The 27,490-nt window shown below is 35.0% G+C and overlaps 1 protein-coding gene across 1 annotated transcript; it reads left to right on the forward strand.

The window, feature by feature from the left end:
* The first annotated feature begins 991 nt into the window (after positions 1-991).
* Hapln1 (hyaluronan and proteoglycan link protein 1) lies at positions 992-27,490 on the forward strand. Its single transcript, XM_076856048.1, has 4 exons — positions 992-1,091; positions 19,066-19,437; positions 24,937-25,239; positions 27,201-27,490. The coding sequence occupies exons 1-4, from the start codon at positions 992-994 to the stop codon at positions 27,488-27,490; spliced, it is 1,065 nt and encodes a 354-aa protein (XP_076712163.1).

The raw sequence follows: 27,490 nt of genomic DNA on the forward strand, positions 1-27,490 counted from the left end.
TTTCTGTTGCTTGGACTTATTTTTGATCCTTCCAATGACAAAGTTGTAGGGGAATAAGGGATTTGTCTTTTTTTTTAATCAAATCAGTCTTTGGATAAAGGACAGGCAAGTGATGGCTCTGTCTCTTTCACTTAGGACCAGAGTTGTCCCTCCCTGTCTGTTTCAGCTCTTTATTTGCCTAATTGCTCTCTGAGCCTGGGAGAGATGTTCCCTGCAGCCGTGGCTCTGCTGACTGCAGAGACCCTACCTGGCACTCTAAGTTGGTGCGTCAGCATTTTAGGTTGGAATGAATGAAAAATCAATCAGGATGACTGCAGTGGTAGCATACACAACTCCAACCTAATTTGTCCATAATTTTCAACTATTCACCATAGACCCAAGCAGTGTTTAAGATGGTAAGTGAATCTGAAATAAATGAGCTGCTTCTGCTTAATCATTTTTTTTCCTCTTTTCTATTTAGAACAAGTAAATATAACCTGCTTAGGAAGCCACATGTAAAATGAATGTTGATGTCAATTTTCATGCAAATATTCCTTATTGGCTCTGTTTAAGATTTGGTTCCTAATTTAGATCAGGTGATAAATATTCATATATAGATGTATCTGATTACTGTTTTATTAACTTAATTCAGAGGGTTAAATAACTTAAGTCTATACATGTCCTTGGCACATCTTTTTGTAACTTGCTCTAACTATGTCAAAACTATAGTTTTAAATTTCTAGATTTACAATTCTGCAAAGATAGAGTTAAACACTATTTGGACTCTGGCTGCCTAGGGGGAACTGGAATTTTTCAAAGCTGCCTTCTTCAGCTCTCAAAGACAGCTACAGTAACTTTCTGAACAGATTGGGTTAAATATTTTTACAGACCCATTCTATGATGATAAGGCGGTAATAAGCTGTGCAGTGCAACACTCCAAAGGGTTCCAAATCTCACCAGCCTCTTTTTATGTGATGCTCTCACAGTGAGGAAGATCCTTTGGGCTACAAAGATGAAGAGTCTACTTCTTCTGGTGCTGATTTCAATCTGCTGGGCTGATCACCATTCGGACAACTATACTCTGGATCATAACAGAGTTATCCACATCCAAGGTAAGATAACACAGGTTCTCCTATGAAAGTTAAGTCAATTTCATGTTATTTACAGTTAGAAGCTAGGTTAGTGCTTCTTAATCTTAGTTCTGCTGCACTGACTTTTCCTTTCCCTTTCTGTTAATTGGTGAACAACATTGAGCTGGGCTTTTGAATGCTATTGCATTACAGAAGAGTTAAGACTTGGGGACAATTAAAGTTGAACTGCTTAAGAATGTCAAACTGCAGTGGGTTGATATAATCAACTTCAAGGCTTTTAGTGCAATTGCTATCTTCAAGTAGAATGGGAGGCATGAAGTTCATTTAAATGCAAGGTGGAGGGAAGACATAGGAAGTGAAACTTGGGATGTAAGGTCATTCTGATACAGTAACTGTTTAATCTTTAAAAGAAACAATGTAAATAATGTGAAAATCAAAGAAGCTCTGGTTCAGTAAAAAGTAGCTTACCCTATTACAGTCTCTTTCACTGAAGCTTTAGTTTGCATAGACCCGTATATTGGTCCTGCATGTTTCTGTTGAGCTCAGCTAAATCCTCAGCCTGAGAGCTGTAGTAAGATTGGAGGCTGCAGTACAATGCAGCTCTTTCCTCAGTCCCAGCTTCAGATGAGGGACATCCTGCATTAAGAAAGCTCAGAGACTTATGCAATAAGAAGACAGTTCTAGGAGCGGTAGCTTCTCTCTTGTCCTTGTATGCTGAATAATTAAAATAAGAACTACAGAATTTAATTGTTTAAACATAAAATGGCATTAATTTTAGATAAATTCAGTTTGGGGACCAGAAGCATTATAAGTTTGCTAAGAGACATAAATACCAAGTTACATCTTCAAGGTCAAAAGTATAGTCTCAGAAAATTGTACTCGCTATTGAAAAGTATGACTTCATGAAGGTCAAATGACAGTGTAAATCTGACTAGAAGTATTTTCCTGTGCTTATTATGAGTACCAAAATAGAATTTCAAATTTGTCTATGTATAGCTGTTTTAGACCCATATCTTTCAGTTTTGTTTTCTTTCTATAATTTTGTTTTTAAGAATTAAATGATGAAAAGAAATTATATAATTATAAATTTTACTCTGCAAGCTGCTGACTCAGCTATTTCATATATATATATATATATATATATATACATATATATATATATATATATATATATATATATATACACATACACATACACACACACACACACACACACCCCAAAGCAATTTCCCAAAGACTATAAGATTCTTGTACATTGCTGATGAGATTACTGATGAGAAATAATATTCTTTTAGCTTCTAGTCACAGAATTCAATCAGCTAAAATGATAATACATAATCATTAATAATGGCAGCTTTAAATCCAATGTAAAATAAACTTTATATTTGCATAACTGTGAATTCAAATTATTAGTAGATACCTAAGTTATATTATAAACTCCGTACAAACCATTTAGTCTACATTGTACCCAGTGTGTGAAAATATTCTATTTAAAAATATACTAATATTTTAAAAATGGCATCTATAAGACAAATTAAAATTCCATCAGCAGGGAAAACTTCTGTTGGTCTTCTCATTCCCATCTACTCCTTGAAATTTACTGCAAAGGGGTTTCTGACCCAAAGCATCAGAATTATCCAGATGATTTGCATACACTGTTCAGGTTTTCTCCAAAAGCCTTGATAGTCCACTTCATTTTAATTGTAAATTCATATTCTTAGAAAGTGTAGGCTTGCCTTGGAGGTTTGCTCAGAGCTTTCAAGTGATAGAACTGCAAAGCCTATATTTGCTTGTGGAAATTAGTTCTGAAATGTTGCTTGGGTCAGGATTATAAGGTTATATCCATATGTCAGGATTCATTTTGAATTCGCTTCAAATACCTGTTCTTATTACTTTTTCTCAATAATTTTTTTCCTTTACTACAGTATTCAAATTGAAGTTTCAAATTCTCTAGTTCTTCAGATAAGTAATTTCCAAGTCATTTGCCATAATTTCATTTGTCTTTATACTACAAAAGTAAACAAAAAAAGCACAGTAGGAAAATCAATAAGCAAATAACCTTCATTACTTTCTTGAAGTACTAGATTATTTTCTCATATTTAATTAATCAAACATAGAATTAAGAAAACTGAAGAATTTTCAGTCCAATAATTTAATTATTCATCGGAATCTCAAATTCCTGAATTGTGCTGATAAGCAGTATGATCTTCTTTGAGGGGAAGAAAAATGTTCAAAATTCACGTTACTGTAAAAACACCTTTTCTTTTTTTCATTTTTTTTATTAAATTTCATTTTTTTTTACTCTAACTTCCTTGGGCCTTCCTAAATAATAATGTGGGAATAGTGCACATTCGTGACTGACTTGGTACAAATTTGCAGCATTTTAATAATACATTCTTGAATCTCATGCATAAGAGTTACCTAATTACTTCTCTCAAGCCTGTCTCACAGTAGGATATTCTATAGAGATGGAGGCACACAAATGTTTAATCTGGCTTTAGAAAGAAAAAGAGAGAAAAAGATATCAGATAGTCAGAAAAGAAAATGGCAAGAATAGAACACTGGGCAGTGTTTCTAATGAAAAACACTTTTCTGAAATGAAAAAACAAAATCTTCTAGTTTCACTGGAGGAAGGTTTACTTTAGATAAAATTTTATGTGTTAATTCTCTTTGGTTTTTTATTGAATTCATTTGGTTACACAAGAAAACAAACTGCACTTATCCACAGAGTCTACTAATAAAAATGTGCTAATATCTTATTAGCTTGAGGAATGGGGGTACATCTCAGTGGTAGAGCACTTACCTACCATGCAAAAGACCCTGGTTATCATCCCCAGCACACACACAAAAAAATATTAGTTTGTGTATCATGTATGTCGTCCATGTCAAATGTCCAATGGTCATGATGTTCTCAAATTCTTCTACAGGAAGAGGGATTCCTGGTAATACTGTCTCTATAACATTCTAAAATGGATTATATGCCTCATATAATGATAGGTCCAGTCAATCTTTAATTCATTTGAAACTTAAGATCATTAGGAAGACTTTTACATAAAGTACAATATCAGAAGAACAGTATTTTAAGTGTTTGATTCAGGTCCAACAATTCTTTGGATAGAATTTTGATTGCTAGTAAAATTTCAGAGATGATGAATATATTTTCTAAAATAAAAATTTTAAGAAAATATTTACAGACAGCTAAGTAATTATAATTATACTGAGCACATACCTCTGCTTGACCTTATCAAGGTCATAATGCCCATGTTTTCCACATCTAGTATTCAAGCACAGGTCTTTGATGATAAGTTCGAGAGTCTTTGTCTACTGCTACTTTCTAGCTTAAACTCCAGAAAATTTACTTAACCTCTACAAGTCTAAGTTACCTCACCAATACAATGACCTAATCACTGTTTATTCCATACAGTTTTGTGAGAATTAAATGAGATAATATATGCAAAATTGCTTGGCACAGGTCTAGCACAGACCAAGCTTCCAGCAGAGGATAGCTATTATCATTATGTTTATTTTGTTCACATTGTCATGGAAAACAGACTTCCAAAATAGATAAAGCATTATGAATATTCATGAAAAACATTTTTATGTCTTTCAAAATACATTGTTGGCAGAACCATATCATCACTTCGGTTCTGATAAACACTATATGAGTTGCCTTCTTTCTCTAATTTCACAATTTAAATTTCCCCAACTTGATGCAATCACTTTCCTTGTAGAAACTGAAGCTTTCCAAATGTGTGTAATATTTTTCCTTAATGTAATTAATATGTGAACAAAGAGAAACTAGATTTTTATAGAAGGAAATCTCAGAACTAAAAACTGTTTCCATATATTATTATCACTTTTCTCAAAACAATTATTTTTTTAAAAAAGTATTGTCAGAAGTTCACCTGTATGAGTAGAAAAAACTAATGTGTATCAAGAAGCAGGTAGAAATGGACATACTTCCTCTGTGTGTCCCAGACCCACCCCTGCCCGCTTCGCTTCACACCTGTTACTTTTTGCTAACAGGCCTCCCTCCTTCACCATTCTGCTGGTCATCTTTGTCACACTCTGGCTGTATAGCAGTGCTTGGCATGCAGTGGGTGCTTAATATATGCTCATTGACTGAACATATGAATAAGCGAATGTTATGAGACCCTCCCCAGTCACAGCTGTCATAATAAGGATTTCTTAAATGCGTTGACATACCTTAGAAGCACTTGATACATCCTGTAGGCTTAATGAATATCAACTAGATAATTGCAATTATTCTCTATTGTTGCCATAAACTAAATGTAGTTCATAGGAATTAAGTACTTTACAGGACTTCAGAACATCTATGTCAGTCTCCCATTGAATAAATGAGGAAATCAAGACCCAGAAATTTGACACTGCTTGGCAGAGGTTGTGCAGTATCTCTTAGATAATTCCCTCATTTTCTTCAAATTTGGGCTGATTTCTCACTTTTTTAATGAAGCCGCCCTGACGAGTACAATGTTTCCTTAGTTTCCCAGTCTCTTTCATTCTGTTTTCCCTTTTTCTCTGTAGCATTGGCTAAATACTTATTTTTATGTAAGTGATATCTGTCAAAGATATGTGGTAGTTCCACTAGGGCAGGGATCCTTTTCTGAAATATCCATTCCCTGAAACCAGTACTTGCCACATACCATATGATCAAAATGTTTGTTGAATAAATCCCATTATTTTATCATAATCAAGTTCCAGTTCAGTTGTTCAAAATCTGAGGGTAACCCTTCCAATTTGTGAAATGAGAGCAGTTAATGAGCAAGAGGATTATGAGTTTGAGTACCAATTTTGTTTGATCATGTATATAACTCCCACACTGATGTAACCTCTGCAGTCCATGACAATCCACCAAGGCAGAATACCTTCCTAGTGTGTGTATGAAGGCTTGAAGAGTATCGGATTTATATTTGGTTACTGCAATGCTATCTTGTTCCTTATGTAATATCTGCAGAAATGGAATCTGGTGGTGCAGAATGGATCAACAATATGAAATGAGTTTAATAATGTATGTTCATGAACTACCTCCTGCCAAAGTTTAATGGGAGAACTGGAAAAGTGTTATACGTTTAATTTTCTCTCTGCCTCCTAAAACTCACTTGAAATCTCTGAGTCAATTACTTAATTTTAAATGAATTCACTTTTGCCTTTTTAAGGTATCATATGTTATTTTCGGCCATAAAGGCAAAATCCACAAATATCAAGAAAAATATGGACACAAATATTTTCTAAATCACAGTTAGATAAATATGTACACTGTTAATAATTTTATCTAAAAACTAGCAGCCATAAAATATCACAGAATTTCATTATGAGATTATAAAAATTAGCAACGTCATCCATATTAGATGACTAATTCTGAAAATTTTAAAAGTTTACGTTAGGTGAAAAATGATAAGAACCTAACACTAAGCACAGGCTTGCCATTTGATCAAACTAAGAACATCTCTATATTAATATAGTAAATGAGCCCAAAAGAAAAATGTTTCCATAAATATACACATACATATAGAAAAATGCCCATGTAATATGCACATATCTATGTACTCATAACAACTCATTTATTTAAAAAAATAGAGTAAGCATCTACTATGAACAGATTTTAGAATTTAATGATGGGCAAAATTCATGGTCCCTGGCTTCATCAAGCTTATAGTCTAGTGAGAGAGACAGACATTACTATGATTATAGAACTATTGGCTATGAAATACAGACAATGGTCCAACATTGCTGTTAATACAGAACTACTGACAAATATGAGTTTTCATACCAACTGTGCTACTGTCAAAGTATATTTGCTAGCCCATATCTAGTTGTCTTTGCATTTGTGCATACTTTTGGAAAGATCTACTTACTGAGGTATCTGTTCAACATTGGCTTCTTTTGTGCAAAAACACTAGGCTGTGCTTTGTAGAAGGACAAACCTCTTCATCAAGCTTACTGACAACACTGTCTGGACAACAGATGTGAGGAGAAATAATAAAGTAAGGGTTAAATGAAGGTGGAAATAAAGAGAAAAGAGTACTTACAAACAAAAAGATCTTACTGGTTAGAACCCTATACCTATGCTCATGAAATTTTTCATATTTAGAATGTCTTACAATATTTTTAATATAGAATGTTGAATCCTAGGTTATTCTGCAAACTATACAATTTTATGTTTCCAGGCATAAAAGCCTATATTTAATTGTCTTTTCAAGTAGCATCAAACTCATGCTCCATAGCTATTGCTTTCTCTGTTCTATCATGGATGAGGAAATTGCCAAACTATGCAAGAATCCAATTATTATTTGGAAACACCTCAAAACAACCAGAAAAAAAAAATCAAAACAACAAAACACTCAACAGTGAAGCCTTTCTCTTTGGTTGCAGCTCTATAATATCTAATGTTTGCTTAGCTAAAGCACCCACCAATAGCTTTGTGGCTTTATGTTAAAATAGTTTCAACATGCTATTTTTCTATTTTACCTGACATCAGGAAAAAAAATGATTTCCATATTGGTTCAGCTTTTTATTTTTTAGGTAAATTAGGAAATTACCATCTTATTAGAGTCATTCAAAATACAAGAATCTATCAAAATCCTTGGGAAGTAAAATATTTAATCAAGAAATTATCAAAATAATAGTATCTAAGGAAAAATGAAATCTTTGTTATAGGAACATTTTTATTTCAGAATGACAACTCAGAAACATAAGAAATCTAATAGTTCTACAAAATTACATTGAAATTACATTGCACATTTTGTATTGCCACTAAACAGTAGTCACCACACTTAAGTGACCTCCAGAATGGTTGTCATGTAGTCAGTACAATGGTGGCCATTTGGCCCCTGGCTCAATTAAACATGTATATTACTTGTCTTTGTTAGTCAGTGACTAATCACTTTATGTATAAGCTCTGAGTAGTGTGCCATTATGCCCTTAAGTATTGTGTTGTGAAGTGTGTTGAACAGAGTTAGAAAGAATTCACTCTATCTTTCCCAAATATGGTCCACTCAAAAGCGACACAGATGTTATAGATAAAAAAGAACACACATGCAGAAAGGCCATGATCCATTGTGTAAAAAACTGAAATCTTAGGACAGGAAGCATTCTATTGCTGTCCAGCATGCAGATTAGGTGAAGAGGATGGCAAAGACACAGAGTCTTTTTCTGAACAGCAATTGAAAGATTAAATTAAACACACTGTTGAAAATATGTCCTTGAAGTGAGGCAATTTTTGCTTCTAGAGATTCTGTTTGTAATGGCGCTTGCTTTGTCTCCTTGATTGTTTTTTTCCTGGAAAGCAGTGGAAACTATATTTCCCTATTCACCTTTGAGTTACTGAATGGCAGAGAATTAGCAAGTGAAAAATGTGTGAAGATATATATGTCCTTGTAGATTACAATATATTACATAAACCTCTTTTTTCTTGTTATGTGACTATATTTGTCAGGATGGTTTTATGAGTATGACTAGTAATGTTGCTAACAAAAATAATGAATGCTTTCACAAATCTGTTTTCCTTTTTGTTTTTGCTTGTTTTCAGCATAGATAAATTTTAAAGTTTTCATCCCCAGTATTAAATGTATTATAAGCAATGACTTTTTACTCTCTTTTTAACAGTGTTATAAATTACGCTGACGGGTTTTTAATCTCCAAGAATCTGCATATTATTGGTTTTCTGTCCTCTGCTTGTTTTGTCCCTCTCCATGCAGTCCTTAACAAAGGGTCTTAATTAGTTTAAAATACTGCAAAGCTAATTAAAGGGTTGATGTTTCATATAGATATTTCCATGCAAACAGAATACTTTGTTTTAAAAAACACATAAAGTCAGTTTTTCGATTTTGGGGTTTTGTGGGGGGAGGAGTACTGGGATTGAACTCAGGGGCACTCAACCACTGAGCCACATTGCCAACCTATTTTGTAGTGTTTTTTAGTCTCCCTGAGTTGCTGAGCGCCTCATCATTTCTGAGGCTGGCCTTGATCCTCTTATCTCAGCCTCTCACACCGCCAAGTTTGCAGGCGTGCGTCACCTTGCCCAGCAAAGGAAGTTTTTTACAGAGTGCCCACAACATGGTCAAATCAAAATGTGCTCAAAAACCAAGCTCTTTGAACTCTAGCTTCCTCTTTTATAACAGATTATTTGCCCCAATTATTGAAACTGAATAAATAAATAAAAACAAACATCAATAGTAGATACAAAAGCAGTTTAAAGGAAAAAGTGGTTTTGAGAGAGAGCACCCAAGAGCACGGGGGTGAACTCCATTAGGGAAGAGTCAGGGAAGGATTCACTAGGCAGGGAAGACCAGCTGAGACCTGAATATTAAACCAGAAATGCTCACATCAAAAATCGAAGGCAGAGCATTTCAGGTAGATAGAGTAAAAAATATGAATTCTCTGGAATGGTGTTTAAAGCTGGAATGAAGCCTGGCAGTGAGAGGTGTGGTTTAAGATGAGATTGGAAGAGCAGGCAGAAGCCAGACCGTTTCATTTTATATGTGGTACAGAGTGCAAAGTTCAGATAAATGCATTTGTAAATGGTGGGAAGGTTTGAGCAAAGGAGTGACATAATATGATTTTAAATTATAAAAGACCATGCAAATAGTGGATTACAGTGTACAAAGATGAGTATTGATGTAGTTCAGATGAGAAATCATGGTGACATGAACCAGGACGGTAGCAATGGAAATGATGCAATTGTTTCATAAAATGGAGGCAATGATGTCAGTACTTACTAACAGATTGGATGTAGAAGGAACTAGTCATTTCTTAAATACAGCATCTAGATTTTTGGATTGAGCAAATGACTGGACAATGGAAGCATAAACTAAATTAAAGGAAGACTGGAAGAAGTATAGGTTTGGGCAAGGAAGGAATGGACTTAAAGATTTGACCTCCAATAACCAACCACCAAAAGCTACTTTTTTTTTTCTTTTTTCTTTCTTTTTTTTTTTTTTACTAAGGAAAAAGTACAATGTTAGAACATTTTGAAATTATCAGCACATAAGAGATATTTATAGGCTAGCTGATACAGTTTTCCACTGATGCTGTATCACTTATAAAAAACTTACAATTTTATAAATTGTAAGAAAATACAAAGACCTGCTATTCCTTAACCCCTGTTCTGTTTGGTACAGAATCAGTGGGGACTGTGTCTGCTGGCCCTGTGGGATGGTGCATGTGCTCAGCAATGGATGCAGTCCTCTTCACCCTACTGTTCTGGTGCCCGTAGGGCCCCTTCATTTCCCCAACCCTTGCCTGGCCTGAGCGCTTGTGTTTGAGTTGTCTCTTGTTTTGTTAGCACTCTACTTAATTAACAGATGACCCCTTATGGCTTATAGATTCATGATGGCTTACTAAATAAAGAATCAAAAGTTTCCTCTTTATTCTCTTTTGACTCAAAGATTGACTCAGTGCTGGTATTGCCTTGATATCTTTCACATTAAGCCTTATCAGTACAATGAACAGCTGTGCCCTCTTTAAATTCCTATTTGACCTCACACTTCACCACAGAGTAAGTGGAAGCAAGTGGGGTTGAGCTCCATCCCTTTGCCACACATTTTCAATAATTAGTGAGTATGTGAATAACTACAGCCGAATGAAAAAGAATGACTCATGCTTAGATTTTAGTTTCTTTATAATTTTTGATAGAGACTCTATTAGAATCAGAATCCAGGAAAGTATGTTTATCTGAAGGATGTTATTCAACATGTTAGTGAAATATTCAAATGTTATTTTCTTTTGTGTCCCTTAATATTCCCACGATAACCTGATTTAGTATTTTCCCTTCAATCTAAAGTAATAAGAATTAAATACTAATTCTTATGAATCTTTGAGAACATGAATACATTTAAATTCTAAAAATTATTAGCCAGGGGACACAATTCTAAGTTGACAAATATACTAAAATTGTCTCATGAAAAAATAGTAATAGAATGATATTGACATTTAGAGTCACTTACCCTGGGTGATGCACCATGGAAAGTGTGCTGCCTGGGACATCTCATCTAGCCCTCACCACAGGTTAAGTGGTAAGGACTAGATGATTGGCCCCAGGCATATGGTGATTGGGAAGTAAAGCTGATATTCACGTGTGGGCACTTTAGCTCTTGCGCTCCAAACCCACACAGAAACCAGATAGTCTCCATCTAAACTTCTCCCCCCACACACACACACTTTGGATACATTTTGAGTGAATCAATGGGTAAAAATGACCTATATTTACTCCCATTCAATTTATATAAATAAATTTCAGAAGAAACAAATCACTGTGAAAAGAAAGTTTGCTCTTGGTCCTTACTAGAAACTTATTCCACACACTACCATGGTGATTTTCAATAGGAGGAAGTACAGCAAGGTAGGGTGATGGCTATAAATACAAACATTCTACCCAAAGAAAGACTGTCTGGAACCATCTTCCCCCAGGAAATTGAGGGGGGCAGGGACAGAAATTGGATTACAGAAACAGACAATGTAACATAATAATAGAGAAGAGAAAGAGAAGTAGAGATTTTTTAAAAGGCTTCTAATATGTTTGTTCTAAAATGCATTATGCCAGTCCTGTTAAAAACCACTGCAATAGGAACGTCTTCAAGAGCTGATAAGATACGAATTTCTAGGAACAAATACTTTCTAGGAATTGTCCTCTGAAGGGCACAGAAAAGAAGAAAATGTAAAAGATAGAATCTGCTTTGTTTACTGAACCCACTTTGGATATTCAATAGGTATTTGTTAGTAAGGATGAACATTGTTGGGTACCCATTGCTGGCCAGATATTCTGATATGTTCTTAGTGTGAATTACCTCTTTAGACCCACAGGAGAATCCTGGGAAGAAGATGTCTTAATTCCATTTTTCTGATGAGGAAGTTGAGGCACAGAAAGGGTTAAGTCCATATGTTTAACTAATTCTCTCTAAATGCTAAGAAGTGGAATAACAATTCAAAGCCCACAAAAAAACTCTGGCAGCAAAACATAGCTAAACTCCCCCTGCACACTTTACTTTTTCCTGGTATAAAAAGATGTAGTAAAGGGACTTAAGAAGAGACAGGACATTTTTCAGGATATTAACAGAATTTTAGGCCGTTGTGTCAGAACTACAATTTTTATACTGTGTTCAGTTGACCCCTTAGAACTCACTGGGGCCTCCTGATTCCCATTTCAAGTAAAGAGGCTCACCTTTATCAGCTTTATATGGCAAAGCTTTGCCTTAAGATGCCTTTTGAAGGAAAAAAAGATTCCACTGCCCCTCAAAATTTTTCTTTAAATATTGCCATAAATAAACCTTGGGGCTCCAAATAGTGAAGGTATGTGTCTTTACTTTGTATTATTGGCTATAACATTAACATAAAACATGTTTATGATCAGCATCACACAAAACAATCCTATATTTTGGTGGTGGGCAGTTTCCATGGCAGAATCAATTTAGCCAGAAGGCAAGGGAGGAAGATGAATTTAAGCCATACCTAAGAGAATGCTCCCTAGCACATCACATCAGATAGCGCAGGTCTCAACAGGAAGAATACATGCCATTTGAGGAGAATGTAAAAATACATTTCCAGGCAATTTGTTTTACTGAAGATTGGCAAGAAAGAATAGGGCACAAAGAGGTGACAGTGGTAAGAGAGATTAGAGGGGGTATACAGAGGTGTTCCTCAAAGGAAGAGTGGTGAAATGGCAGGAAGGAATATCATCACGGAGCCCAGAGCCTGTGAGATCAAACGGTAGTGTCACAGATGGTGAAAAACAGCAGCAATAACTTTCCATCTTAGAGCAATCTTAATTTATTCTGTTTCAGCAATGGGTTTTTTCTTTATGACTCAAAGCTTCACCCTAGTCTGTATCCTATGCAACATCATTTAAAGGAATAGGGAAAGTGAGATAAAACTTTGGTGTTTTAAAGGCACGTTTAAAGATACCATTTTGATTAACTGAACAATAAGCCTTCTGCAAAAATACAATCCTTTAATTACAACAATATACTACAGTCATAGCTTCCAGCTTCCTGTGTGTCTCCCTGGAGATAATCTAAAAAGGGCTTTCAAATTTCTTCAATTTTTAAAATTTCTTCAATTTTTAAAATTTATTTTCACACCATTTTATTTAGTCTGTGCATACAAAATACACTCACATGCTACAAAATATGAAAGTATGCACAGTAAAAATTTTCCATACATTACTCTATCCAGACTTCCACTTCACCTTCCCATAGGTTACCAACACTGATAGTTACTGGTAAATCCTTTCAAGTATAATTTATGGGGGAACCACATATAATCTTTTGGATTTACAAAATGGTAAGAAGTAGACATGTACTTGTGTGTCTGCAAGCCAAAATTTGAATCCCAGATGAAAGCAAAGGTGGGACAGGAATAAATTCAAGATTTCAATCTCTTATCAAGTAGATGAGGGCATAGGACAAGAATGAGGTCAGATCATTTTTCTACTGCCCTCTTCTATAGAAGAGGCTCAAAATTCTTTGCATTCAAGAATTAGCTGGGGAAGGAAGCTAATGCTTTGTCTCTCACATGTGAAAAGTAACCAGTGCTCTGAAAGGACAGCAAAGGGAGAAGGGACAGGGCACATGTAAAGGTTTCCAATGGAAGCCAGCACAGATGAGCAATTCTGACTCTCAGGAACAATTCAATTCATTCCTGTCTGAAGGAAACAAAAATAATTATTAAGAGTTAAAGGAGTAAGGCACTCTTTAATTTTTTCCTAAATTATGTATTCTATGCAAATATAATATGTAAATTACAATGAGGTATAAAATGGCTAAATTATGTAATCTACTTAAATATTAAAAGGCTTAACTATTTTTGTGAACTGTATTCATTTTAGAGCTAAAATGTGGTCGAAAGCAAGCTCAGGAATCCATGTCAGCCACCATAACTCAGTACACACTCTATGCAGCACTAGAACCCTTTATTCACAGACTGCATGCCAGGCACTGTCGTCCTGCTGTAAAAACAATGTAAACTGGATAGAGAGATAGTTTTCAATAGATTAAGGTAAGTCTAGTGATAAGGATTCCAGTTGATCCTGCTTACTCATCCCCTAGCCAGCTTTGGCTACTCTAAGGAAAATAACAGCTTCCAAAGTGTTAGTCTTACACATCCAAACTTAACGAAACAATAACAAATGTCACAAAAATAAGGAAGTATTTTTAAAACCTTGTGCAAGTTTTTTCAAATGACTCATCACAGAGCTTACAATTAGTAAATGGATATGAGTTTGTAATGTTAAAAGAGAAATTAGCTTAGACTGGGAATAAGAAAAAGTTTTAGAAAGAGACAGTGGTGATGATCATACTGCATGGTTAAAGTAATTAATGGCACCAAATTGCATACCAACTATGGTTAAAGTGGTGTATATTTACAGATGTGTGTACACATACATACACACACACAAAAAAATATTTTTTAAAAAAGTTAAATGATGTGGTCTTTTTTTTTTTTTTTTTTTTTGGAGGGTGAGATATATTTTAATGCCTATATTTAGCATTTTGTTTAGCCTGTTTGAATAAGTTCCCAGGGACTTTCTTTTCTTAACTAGCCTAAGAAATCCAATCTGGAGTCTACTTTATTTATACCCCAGTGGTCAAAGTAACCAACATCAAGACTCATTATCTTGCACAATCCATAATTCATTACAAAAAGGCAAACTTTGATTCACACTACCTCCTCCTTTTCTGTCACCTGAATTCCTTTGTGTAGCAACTGACAAAAGCAATTCCACTTTTAATAGAACTGAGAACTACAGGTAATGGTTTCATAGTATTTTGTTAAAATTGTTTTCTGCAAATACTTTTAAAAGGCTTAATTTAAAATACAGAGCAAGTACAAAGCTCAGTTAAGTTTGGCCATGCCATTGCTTTCATTATTTGGTAAAACTAAATGATATTCTCTGGATTTCAAAGCAGAATTTGTAAGATAATAAAGAGGCCCCAGTTCAGTGAGTCCCCATCAGTGTTCTCACCATGCCCTGCTGTTTCCCCTGGAGACGACTCTCTGGACTTTGAAGGGCATCAAATCTTTCAAGTCCCTGTCATTGACCCTCACTAATAAAAACAGGGAATTTTATACTTACAAGTTGTATTTAAAAATTCAATACCCACTGGACATCTTTAATTTACCCAATTAGCCTTATATATTGAATAAGCAGCCTTGCTCAAAGGCACAATCACCAGCCCTATGCTTAAATGTGTTTTAGCACTGAAAGACAAAGGAAAATGAACACAGTTTATTTATTCTTTCCTTTTTAAAAAAAAACAAACAAATAGTCATGCTACCAATCAAGGTTTATTTTTATATTTTACATTTTAATTGCTGCCAACTGCCCTGTAGACCAAACAGTTCTGATTTAAGCATGAATTTCAAACTGATCCAGATTTTTAAACCCAATGATCAGATGCAAGACCCTCCCTAGGCAACACTGTGCAGTTCATTATCAACATTCTTGGTCCCTTTTTTTTGCTGACTTTGTAGTTTCCCTCTCTCCTTCCCAACTCAGTTTGTTTCCTGGCTGATCCCTTTGATCACAAAACTGTGACACAGAACCTGATAACACGAGTAAGCCCCAAGTTTTCAGGAGGTGCACTTGTCAAAGCTGAGCTATGGTAGTACCCTCAATAGAACCCAGAGAGTCCCTGACTCAGAGGCCAGTGCTCATTTTCCACAGCCTGTTCCAAAACAAGCCACCTCCAGCCAGGCTCCATGCTGTATAATGGTAGCCTGATCTTCTGAAAACAAGCACATGAAAAACATTACTCTCAAGGTCATGTTGGGGATTTAGGTTAACGAACCTCAAGGGCTCTAAATGTCACTAAATGTGTTACACACCATTCTTAGGGTTCTTTGAATTTCAGCTAGGAACTTCTGGCATGTATTACCTCAACTCCTCCCTAAAGAAATAAGAATGCTAGGATTGTATACATTCTGGTAACCTTGCTAGAAAAATGATTTTGTGTCAAGTCAGGAGATTTTGGTGTCTGATCAATACTCATTAATATACCACATTAAGTAATCCTTCACTCACAGTGCTAGAGTAGAAGAAAAACATCTGGGGTATATACTCCTAAAACCCTAAGAAAAAATTCACAAGTTAACCACAGAGGGAAAAGCATTAGAAGTCTCAGCCTCTTTGTACAGGAGTTTTGATCTTTACTCTAGCTCTTTAATTTGTAAAACATTCAGACTTTGTATTCATTCTGGAATAGCTTATGATTACACTAAACCACACAATTTTCCAAGTCTCCTATATAACACAGGTGGCATTTTATGTATTTATTTTCTTTCACTCCATATGGTTTAAAAGTTTATACTTAGGTGAAACTATGGAAGGCTAATATATGCAAAATTATGCTTAGTGATGAGCATTATCATACCAGAGACATAGTAACTAAAAGCTGTGAAATAGGAACAGTTAGCAGTTAGTACCCACTTACTTTTGGTGAGCCATTGTTCTAAGTGCTTTATGAGAATTAGGTCCACTACATATGGTAGGTCTCACCAAGTATAACTCACTTATGAGGAAATTAGAGCTGAGCTTGCACAACTTGCCAAAGACTAAAGAGGTAGCAAATTGAGGAAGCGAGGTTAACCTTACCTAAGGAAGGTCTATATCACATGAAAGCCCTTGTTCCTCACATCCCAGCATGGGAAGGCCCAGTTTTCCAGTGTTCCCCAAGTCACTGGGTAGGAAACCTATGACCCTCAGGCATTACTGAGCAAATCAAGTCAATAGCACCTTTTCTCTCTTCCCAGATAGAAGACTAGAGATGTTTAGATAGAAATGGTATGCAGTCATTGGGGAGATTGTGGGGGGTGGGAGGCGGGGATTCCAGGAAAGATAGAGTGGAAAGAGATTTATCTTTATCTTTTAAGGTTCTCTTGCCCTAAATAAGGAGTTATAGAATGGAATACAAAGGACATGCCTAATCATCTGGATTCATGATTTATTTTGACTAATTACTAAATAAAGTCATTATTTTCTTGTTTCATTATTTATTGAAAGTGAGAACATTGATGGCTTATAAAACTTTCTAGTTTTTGACAATTGGGAAACACTTGTAAATTAAATGATATTCTCATTTTAAATTCTGAGTGCCATATGATAAAAATAGCAAAGCAACATCTGTTTTGCAGACATTTTATCTTAAATTCAGTATTCTATGTACGAATGCCACTAAATAACTGAGGTATTGAAATCTGTCTCAAGGTGAATGGTTACTCTTCCTTGTGATTTGTACATCTTAAATGACTCATGGGCAAAGATTATTCAATACCTATCAATATTCAATATCTCATGTTGCAACGGCTTTAAAGCTGCATTGCTGTTCTGAAAGCTATGGACAAAAGGTGTGTTCAGGAGTGGTTGCATTGCTTTCTCATTTTTGAATCTTCCATATCCTCGAGAGACCTTGACAAGGTGAAAAGAACATTGTACTAACCAGGGGAAACCCCAGAGAAAGCCAAGATCTGAAAATAACAGCTGGCTCTCTTTAAAAAATAACAATAACATACAACAAAGAAAAAACAAATAGCAGCCCCTACTGACTTGGCAGACTTGGAATATTGTGGTGCTCTTTGGAAAGCGGTAAAGTCCTTGGAGGAGGGAGAAGGAAGACAAAGGGCAAGGAAAGAAAAGGAAGAAGTGATAAGAAAACTATAAAACAAGGCATAGTAGAAAGGAAAAAGAAGGAATACAATGACATTTAAAGAGAATAAATCAGCAAATAATTTTTTTGGTTAATCAGAAAAACAAGTATAACTTTGGGTACACTTTTAACAATCTAATTTTAAAGAATATATTTCAAAATCAGTAGTTTGATAACAGCATTCATTAAAAGTACCTTTGTGAGGTCTATCTTTTGGGTAGAAATGAAATATAAACACATTGTCTGAAATGCTTCAAAATAGCATATCACAGATGCATGTTTAAAGAGAAGCCATAAGTGTGAGGATATCTTGAATTCTTTGGCCAGAGCCAAACAATAAAAGTAAATCAGACTGCTTTTTAGTTTTTTCTATAAATATAATATGGACTTAACTGTAGTAGAATGTCCAGATGAAATTAACTGACCTTGAAATTTGGAGGTTTATATTAATGAAAAAATCTTGGAACTCTGTCACTTCTCTTGAACTTGTTTCTATATTTCCAAAATTTAAATAAAGGAAAATGGAACCAGAAATATAAATAGAATTTATAATGAAATAAATCATCAAACTTCGGATGACTATGGAGTCTTGAATCCAATATTTCTTAATAATTATACTGTATATCTTCCCCTTTTTTGCGATTTAAAAGACATGACTACCTTATAGATACCTTCTAAATTTTACAGATATCTTTCCCTCTTGTTCAAAAGAGGTTACATTCATTTGCTGGTAAATGGGTAGCACTGGAGAATTATGCTGAGTGAAATAAACCAGACTCAAAAATTCAGGGGTCAAATATTTTGCTTCCTATGTGTAACCTGGTGAAAAACAAAAGGGGGTGGGGCATTTTGTGAAAATAGAAGGAAGAAAGGTGGAATAGAGTAGATGAAAGGGGAGAAAGGAGGAATAGGAAAGACAGAATGAAATCAACTTAATTATGTTATATGCATGTATAAATGTATCAAAATGAAGTTCACTTTTATGTATAAACATTTTGCACCAATTTAAAAAAAAATAAATGGAAGATAAAACAAAAGAGTAGAAGAAGAGAACAAGGAGAGAGGAGAAGATGGAAATGGGAAGTAATAGGGACTGAAATGGAGAAAATTTTGTTATATGCATTTATAAGTCAGAATGAACTGTACTTTTATGTATAAATATAATGCACTAATAAAAAATTTAAAAGATTATATATAGAGATAATCATCAAAGCTATTTTTGTCAGATATCCTATAATGTAGCACATTTCATTATACCAAACAAGTGAGAAAGCACATTTAATGGTTACTTTCTTTCTTTCTTCCTTCTTTTCTTTCTTTTTGTTTTTTAACCATAGCAGAAAATGGCCCCCGTCTACTCGTGGAAGCAGAACAAGCCAAGGTGTTCTCACACAGAGGTGGCAACGTTACACTGCCATGTAAATTTTATCGAGACCCTACAGCATTTGGCTCAGGAATCCACAAAATCCGAATTAAGTGGACCAAGCTAACTTCAGATTACCTCAAGGAAGTGGATGTTTTTGTTTCTATGGGATACCACAAGAAAACCTATGGAGGCTACCAGGGTAGAGTGTTTCTGAAAGGAGACAGTGACAATGACGCTTCTCTGGTGATCACCCATCTCACCCTGGAGGATTACGGGAGATACAAGTGCGAGGTGATTGAAGGGTTAGAAGACGATACTGCTGTGGTAGCCCTAGACTTACAAGGTAGGTGTCTGCAAAGCATGTTGAACTTAGAAATAAATAGTAATTCATCAGTACCGTGTTTTCATTAGGAATAATGTGTAGTGGTTACCATAGTAATAGTGTGAGAAACCAAAACTCCGTGCCCAGCATATTTTTCTATTCTTCTGTATTTTGCAGTCTGCCTACAATTTCAGCCTTCGTATTTGAAATGCACACACAGTGCTTATGCACAAAATTGAAGCTATTTGCATCTAGGAGAAACACAGTGGAACTGAATTAATAATTTTTGGAAATTGCCTTATGCTATTCAAAATTTAAATCCCATTATATGGTTATTGAGAAACTCAAATGGGATTCTTTTTTATTATGCTTCTAAAATTATCTCAGTTTCAAAATAATGGCAATTTTTATAAAGGACATCCAAACTAAAATACATGTACTTATATTCTGTACAGTGACTGAAAAAAACTTAATTTAACATAAGAGTAACCTCTAATTTATTTAAATATTCTTGTAAAGAAATAATTTTTTTAATAGCCCAGGGTCTCTTAGACATTGAATACCAACTGATTAAGCCATTTTTGAGAGGAATTCCATTTCCTGAACATGTAATACATTCAGTAGATTCAAAGGCTAACATGTGTGCTAAGTTATATAGATGAAAATTGTCCTTCCCTTCCTTGCCTCCTTTCTGCACAATATCTGGGGGAAATTTTTCCTTTGTTTCTTATGTTATCTCAAGCCATCTTACTTTTCCTGAATTTCTGCAGTATTTTACATTAAGGAATGAATTTTGGCTGTGTTGATAGAATAATTTCCTTCTATAAAACTATAGGTATGGGGCTGTGGCTCAGCGATAGTGCACTTGCCTGGCATGTGTGAGGCACTGGATTCAATTCTCAGTACCACATATAAATAAAGATCTATCAACAACTAAAAAATAAAACTAAAAATTTTAAATAAAAACTATAGGTATGAATTTGCTAGAATCTCCTTTCAGCTCCTAGGATAGATTTGTGGCTTTTGAAATATTACCCATCTGGTCACTGAAGATTTGTCCTTCTGAATCCCATAAGCCCATAGAATTCCACAGAATTCCATCACATGTTAGGAGACTTATTAGCTTTATATGTCTAATAATTGAACGATGCTGTAAAGCATAGTTCTGTGAACTTTTCTGCTCTTTCTTTGTTCCAATTCTTGATTCCTGATGGCAGGCAGCTTTGTACTTTCAGGTTTCGTTTTGGTACCAGGGATTGAAATCAGGGATGCTTAACCACAGAGTCACATCCCCAGCCCTTTTAAAATTTATTATTATTATTATTATTATTATTATTATTATTAAGAAAATCTTGCTGAGTTGCTTACAATCTTGCTAAGGCTGGCTTTGAACTTGGGATCCTCCTGCCTCAGCCTCCCAAGCCACTGAGATTAGAGGTGTGTGCCACCGCGCCCAACTGTACTTCCAGTTTTTATTGATTTATACTCATACCCATGAACATTGACTGGATAGAAGAAGTAATTGTCTTAGAGAAGACAGTCACTTAATATTCAGAATTTATTTGCTTTATTAAAGGACCCTTGACAGGCTAATAAATGATAGCCATAATGTTTGTCTTTTTTGCTTTCAACCTGTTACACATATAATTTGCTGCATCTTGATTGTCTGTTCCATTCTATGTAGAGACTTTCCTCAGGTTTTTGACCAAAATTCTACAAATTTTATTCTTATGAATTTTATCTTATTCTTGTGCCTATCATTATACTTTTTGATATTTCATTTGAAGTTCAAATCTTTATAGAGTATAGAATTTTGATAGGATAAATCTTCTTATCATTACCAATTAACACATTGCTACAAACAGCATACCACAAAGAATAAGCGTCATATATATATATATATATATATATATATATATATATATATATATATCAAGAAGAGTCACTAGAGATACAGTGAAATAAGGGTTACAGAATTTATTTCAGCAATCAATAAATACAATAAACAATATTAAAATCAAGAGGTTTGCTCTTCGAATCTTCCATTGTATAAATATTCTTTTTATATTTATTTGTTCTTTCTAGATATATATGATAGTAGTGTATTTTGACATATTGTACATACATAAAATAAGTATAACTTGTTCCAATGAGGATCCCATTATTGTGATTGTATATGAAGTGAAGTTACTTGATCATGTATTCATATATAAGGATAGGAAAAATATGCCTGATTCATTCTAATGTCTTTTCTATTCCCAACCCCTCTCCCTATAGGAAGATTAGAAGCCCATTGTATTAATATTCTATTAGTGAAAATAGGGCTAGGCATATAAACATATAGTCTTAGAACATTCAGAAACAGAAAATAACTTCAGATATATGCATAGTGCTTCTAGGCACTATAAGAGGTTCTAAGGGGGATACAATTATTTATACTACATGGCCTCTGCCCTTTATATTACCAGAAATATTTACTTTATGAAAATAAATTTTATGAGTATCAGAACAGGAAAATCCTTCATCTGCCTAACAAATTTATTTGCCAACAAATAGAATCAATTGGGCTGTGTGATTATGAATCTTAAAGACTGTATCCTCAAAATATACTTCAAGTAACTAAACTCTTCATATTATTTACTATTATTGTTTCCCATGTGATGTGTCATCTTATTAATCCCATTTGCAGTTATATATACCAGCCTTTCATATAAAATAAAATAGCTTTCATTATAGTCTGACATAATAACAAAGGATAAATGAGTCAAATATGGCTTGGAAAAAAAGTCCTAAACCCTTATTTCCTACCCATGAAAGTTTAACATCTCTTATTTTTATAACACTTCTTGAAAGCAACCATGAACCTCATAATTCAGCTGTAGGAATTGCACATTTTTCCATATATAAGAAGAATTCTGAAATTAAGATTGTCGAATTATTAACCACTTGGAAATAAAATTAAGTAAATATGCAGAATATACATTTAAAAACTTAGACTGCTTAAGGCACAGAAGCTGATATTATTTTACTTGGAACTTGTTTTTTTCCCAGCATCATCAAACATTAATTAAAATTTGTTAAGTAAAAGTTTTAAATTGATACAATAGTAAGTTTACATTTTATGCTATTGTTGAAAATTATTAAAATTTTAACATGAAGTTTCACTTTACTTTAGGAAATGATTGTAGGGAACCATATGAAATTTGAAAACTACTCAAAGAAAAATATATTACACTGGATTTGGAACTTAATCATATTTCAGTAACATTCAATAGTTAGTCAAGGAGAAATTACTAAAAAAAAATGTTCTCCTAATTCCTATAAGAATCCACCATAGTACACTACAGTGGATTTAAACCTGAAGGGCTTTCCTGTTCTTTAAAATTATTATAAAATAAAAATATCCCATTTTTCCACTGCTTTAGTCTTTAGCCAATTGGGGAAAGGAAGGCAACCCAAACCATTTCTTTCTTAAGGTTGAAATACTTTTGAGATTTTTGTCACTTGAACTCTAGCTTCCAAAGACATCACTACTAGATAAATGGAATATATTCCTTTCCTGCGCATTCCTGGTGCTGCTGAGGAGAGAAGACAGTAGTCGTGAGGGACAGAAGCAGAGAAGTTCTTTCCAGGCACTCAGTGGGTTCCTAGCTGGGAGCCTGGGCAAAGCCCTTCTTAGATAGAGCCTTCTCCAGGTTCTGCCTCCCCCTTGCCACAGCAGGAGTCAGTGCCAACCAAGAGAGTCTTTTCCTTCTTCCTTTGGCTCCCATTCAGCTTACAGATCCCTCAGCCAAGAACCTGAGAAAGCAGAATGAGATCAGGAAGCTTTCTTGGATATCTGCCTCCTGTGGTCAGTGCCAGCTGGACTGTTCTAGTGGGACAAACGTGTCCTACAGAGTCCTTCAGGATTTAGACTTGATTTTCGGCTACTGAAATCTCTTTTTGTAGTCTTCCAGGACAATTTATAAAAGAAAATATTTCCTGTGTACTGGTGATGCTGTCCATGAATTGTATGTAATATTCAATAGGGTCCACAGTCTTGGAATGTAGTAGACGTGACATAACCCACCAAATTTACTCATCAGTTGCACAAACTTATGCTTTTCGTATGCTAAATACAAATCACTTTTAATCACTTTAGAAACATAATCACTCTGAATTAATTATTTCATTAACTATGGGAGAGATACTCTGACACATGGTCTTTCTTAATGTTCAGTAAAAGGTATAGCTTTGCTTTCTTAATCTGGTAATAATTGTCCTTTAAGACACTGCTTAGAATGTCAAGGGATAGCTCAATCAACTACTATAATTAGTTGACCAACAGAAATGCTTTTGATAATCATGTATCTTCCCAGGCAAAGTCAAATGCTGAGTAATACCATATTCAGTTGTTATGGAATTTTATTCTTTAATATTTAATTTCTTAAGTAAGAGGAAGATGTTAAAACATGCCTATGCTGTGCCTTTATCATATAGGACAAGTTTAGGGAAGCTTTTCTTTTTTAAAAAAAAATCTACCTATAATAAAATTGTTTTTTAAACCTTATTTTCAGTTTGCATTATGTAAATCCATATTTTTTAAATTAAAGCTCTCATTTTAGTTGTACTTTTCAAGAACAGTAAAACAATAACATTAAAGGCTACATTAAAATTTGAAACATATAAGAGAACTACAGTGCTTAATGGGGGAATACTTCCTTGTACAAAATTATCTTATTAATATAAAATAAGATCATTAATTAGTTTTTTGTCAGATATGCAAATTCCCTTTAGATGTTCCCCAAATTAGAATCCCACTAAGTGGTCTGCAAGTTTTTAGGAACACAGGTAAAATGAAATACATATATGTGCATCTGTGTATATATGTGTGTGCATATATATCTGTATAGTCATGAGAGAACAGGAGCACTATTATGTGATAATATATGATATATGTAAACACATAGACATATATGTAATATGCACACACATTTGAATTATTTAGCATTTTTTTTATACATTTCAAAGACTAGGTAAAACTTATCACTAATTCCAAGAATAATGACTAAGAATAACATTGTAAATTTTAATAAATACCCTATCTCCAAGCACTGTATTTCTTGCCACTCTTACTGTTTAATACTGGCTTTTCCCTAAATGGAAAGAGTTTTCAGTAGTTACTTGTTACAGGGTTAGTAACCAGTAGCAGTGCTTATGGAAGACTATTGGGACTGCAGACAAATCATTTTTAGAAAGGAGAGTTTTAAGGCATGAATCAAATTCTTAGCAAAGGCAGCCAATCCCTTCATTATCAAATCAATAAGTTGCTCATGAGGTCCTCAAGGCTGAGAGGTTGTTTGAAGGAGAAAGGAACTATGAGCAGCTGTTGCAATTAACCCAAACTATCTCTTCTGATGGAGATTCTGGTATTTTTGTCACCAGTGAAGTGAATTTGCTCAGGTTTTCTTTGTGTGTGTGTGTGTGTGTGTGTGTGCGCGCGCGCGCTACTAATGACCTCTTGCATTCTCTTTTGCATAGGTGTGGTATTCCCTTACTTTCCACGACTGGGGCGCTACAATCTCAATTTTCATGAAGCGCAACAGGCTTGTTTGGACCAGGATGCTGTGATTGCCTCCTTCGACCAGCTGTATGATGCCTGGCGGGGCGGGCTGGACTGGTGTAATGCCGGCTGGCTCAGCGATGGGTCTGTGCAATACCCCATCACAAAACCTAGAGAGCCCTGTGGGGGCCAGAACACAGTGCCCGGCGTCAGGAACTATGGGTTCTGGGATAAAGATAAAAGCAGATATGATGTTTTCTGTTTTACATCCAACTTCAATGGTAAGATATGAACTTCACTGCCTTCTTTCCTACCCCAGAGACCAAGCTGTACTATAGCACTACATTTGGCTATTAAAGTATTACCTCCTTAAAAAAACAAAAACTTTGAAGTATTGGTTTAGTTTGAAAAGATATTAAGAGTTCTTGAAAAACATCCACATAAGTCAAGCAAAAAATGCATATTTCCAATACTCCTAGGTTTTAGTGTCCAATTTTTATTATGAAATATTTGAAACTATCACATGGTATGGGGGTCCTTTCTTATTGCCACAGGTAATGCTGCCACTGTGCATTCTCCATGGATATGGTTCTCTCCATTGAAAAAAAGAGAGCTTCTGTATCACACGTGTTCTCCTTTTCTCAATTATAATATGATGATCAGCAAAGCCCAGGATGAACAGGAGTAAGCAAGAAAAATAAAGGATAAAGTTGGAAGCAAAAGCCAAAAAAAGTTTGCATCCATTTTAATGACACATCTGTTACATTCATCCAATCCCAGCCCTTCTCTTGCCCCATCCAGAACCTGATACATAGTTTGTAAGGTCCAGTGCAAAACGAAAATGTGGGCCCTTTGTTAAAAATGATTGAGAATTTTAAGATGGTGACTGCAGAGTACTAAACCTAGCATAGGGCCCAAGGGACTGCTCAGGTAACATACCCATGAAGGAAGTCCTGGTCTCATTATTTTATGTTTTAGGTTCCCATTGATACTTTGAGGAAAACAGAAAGGAATGAAGGTCAGCAAACTTTCTCTGCAAATAGCCAAATAGTACATATTTTTGGCTTTGATGACCATTTATTCCCTGTTGCATCTATTCAACAGAGCTTATTATGTTGTAGCACAAAAACAGCCACACACAATATTGAGTAGATGCACGGCTGTATTCCGGCAAACTTCACTTACAAAAACATTTAAGAGGCCAGATTTGACTTATGCACTGTGGTTTGCTGACCTCTGGTATAGATGACAGAACTAACTAGTTAATGCTCCTGTGGTCTCTACTTTTTTTTTTTTTTCCAAATTACATCCTCTCAGTCTAGAAAGAACTATAATTAATTTATACTTAATTTATACTTCAATAACCTATATTTAATGAAGGTCAGGGGTTCATCAATCATAAAATGTAATCAAACAAAAGAAGGTGATTATTTTCCAACTGAAACTGAGATGACAGAGAAGTTTCTCAGTGTGTTTTTATGTATATTTAATACATACCAACAGCATCTCAGTAATTAACACTATGCAAGAAATGGTTAAAGACTAACTTGTTTTCCTTATGAAATTGAGAAATGGCAAAGTGTCAGGGCTCAAAAGAAGGAAGCTGAATAAAATCAATGAATTCATCTTCTTTACTAGTCAGGGAACACAGACTGGGTTTACATTCTGAGTATGTATTATTTGTGGCTAGTGACTTCCTGTATTTTATGCATTTTCATACTGTAGTCTTTGAAGGAGAATAATGTCTTATTGATACCTGTAATGAAAAGAACTTGAGGGCTTTTGATTTTCTCAAATGGACTTTTTATGTCAGGAATGTTTTTTGATCCTTTCACATTCAAATTTCGCCTCTCCAGAAACTTGTACTGGGGTTCAGTCTTGCTACTGCTAGAATTTAAATAGCCCTTGCTTTTAACATGGGATTCTGTCCTCTCTAATGCCACAGAAGGGCCCTTTTAGTCACTAATTAGCTAAGAGAAACTGCATCTGTCATCTCCCTTTTCTTTTTAAAGCTATAAAGAGCATATCTGAACACACATTAGGGACAAGGAGAAAGATGAATTTAATGGAGAGCGACCCAGGGATATTACATTCAATTGACAATCCTAACATTCCAGAAACATCACAAATATTGCTTTACAACTCCCTTCATTGAGAAGCACTTCTGTTTTTTTCTCCCTCCATTTCGGTGTGGCTCCACTGCAGACAAGCCCATTGATCTGTCTCTCTCCTTCCTCCACAGGCCGTTTTTACTATCTGATCCACCCCACCAAGCTAACCTACGACGAAGCGGTGCAAGCTTGTCTCAATGATGGTGCTCAGATTGCCAAAGTGGGTCAGATATTTGCTGCCTGGAAACTTCTCGGCTATGACCGCTGCGATGCCGGCTGGTTGGCAGATGGTAGCGTTCGCTACCCTATCTCTAGACCAAGAAGGCGCTGCAGTCCCACTGAGGCGGCAGTGCGCTTCGTGGGCTTCCCAGATAAAAAGCATAAGCTGTATGGTGTCTACTGCTTCAGAGCATACAACTGA

Source organism: Callospermophilus lateralis, chromosome 5 (genome assembly GCF_048772815.1).
Source record: "Callospermophilus lateralis isolate mCalLat2 chromosome 5, mCalLat2.hap1, whole genome shotgun sequence".
Lineage (NCBI taxonomy): Eukaryota > Metazoa > Chordata > Mammalia > Rodentia > Sciuridae > Callospermophilus > Callospermophilus lateralis.

What these genes read in the sequence shown, in the direction of transcription:
- Hapln1 (XM_076856048.1), top strand. Translation starts at nt 992, where the DNA reads ATGAAGAGTCTACTTCTTCTGGTGCTGATTTCAATCTGCTGGGCTGAT. An exon ending in GGTAGCCCTAGACTTACAAG is followed by an intron (nt 19,438 to 24,936) that starts GTAGGTGTCTGC and finishes TCTTTTGCATAG; the next exon opens with GTGTGGTATTCCCTTACTTT. An exon ending in TTTTACATCCAACTTCAATG is followed by an intron (nt 25,240 to 27,200) that starts GTAAGATATGAA and finishes CTTCCTCCACAG; the next exon opens with GCCGTTTTTACTATCTGATC.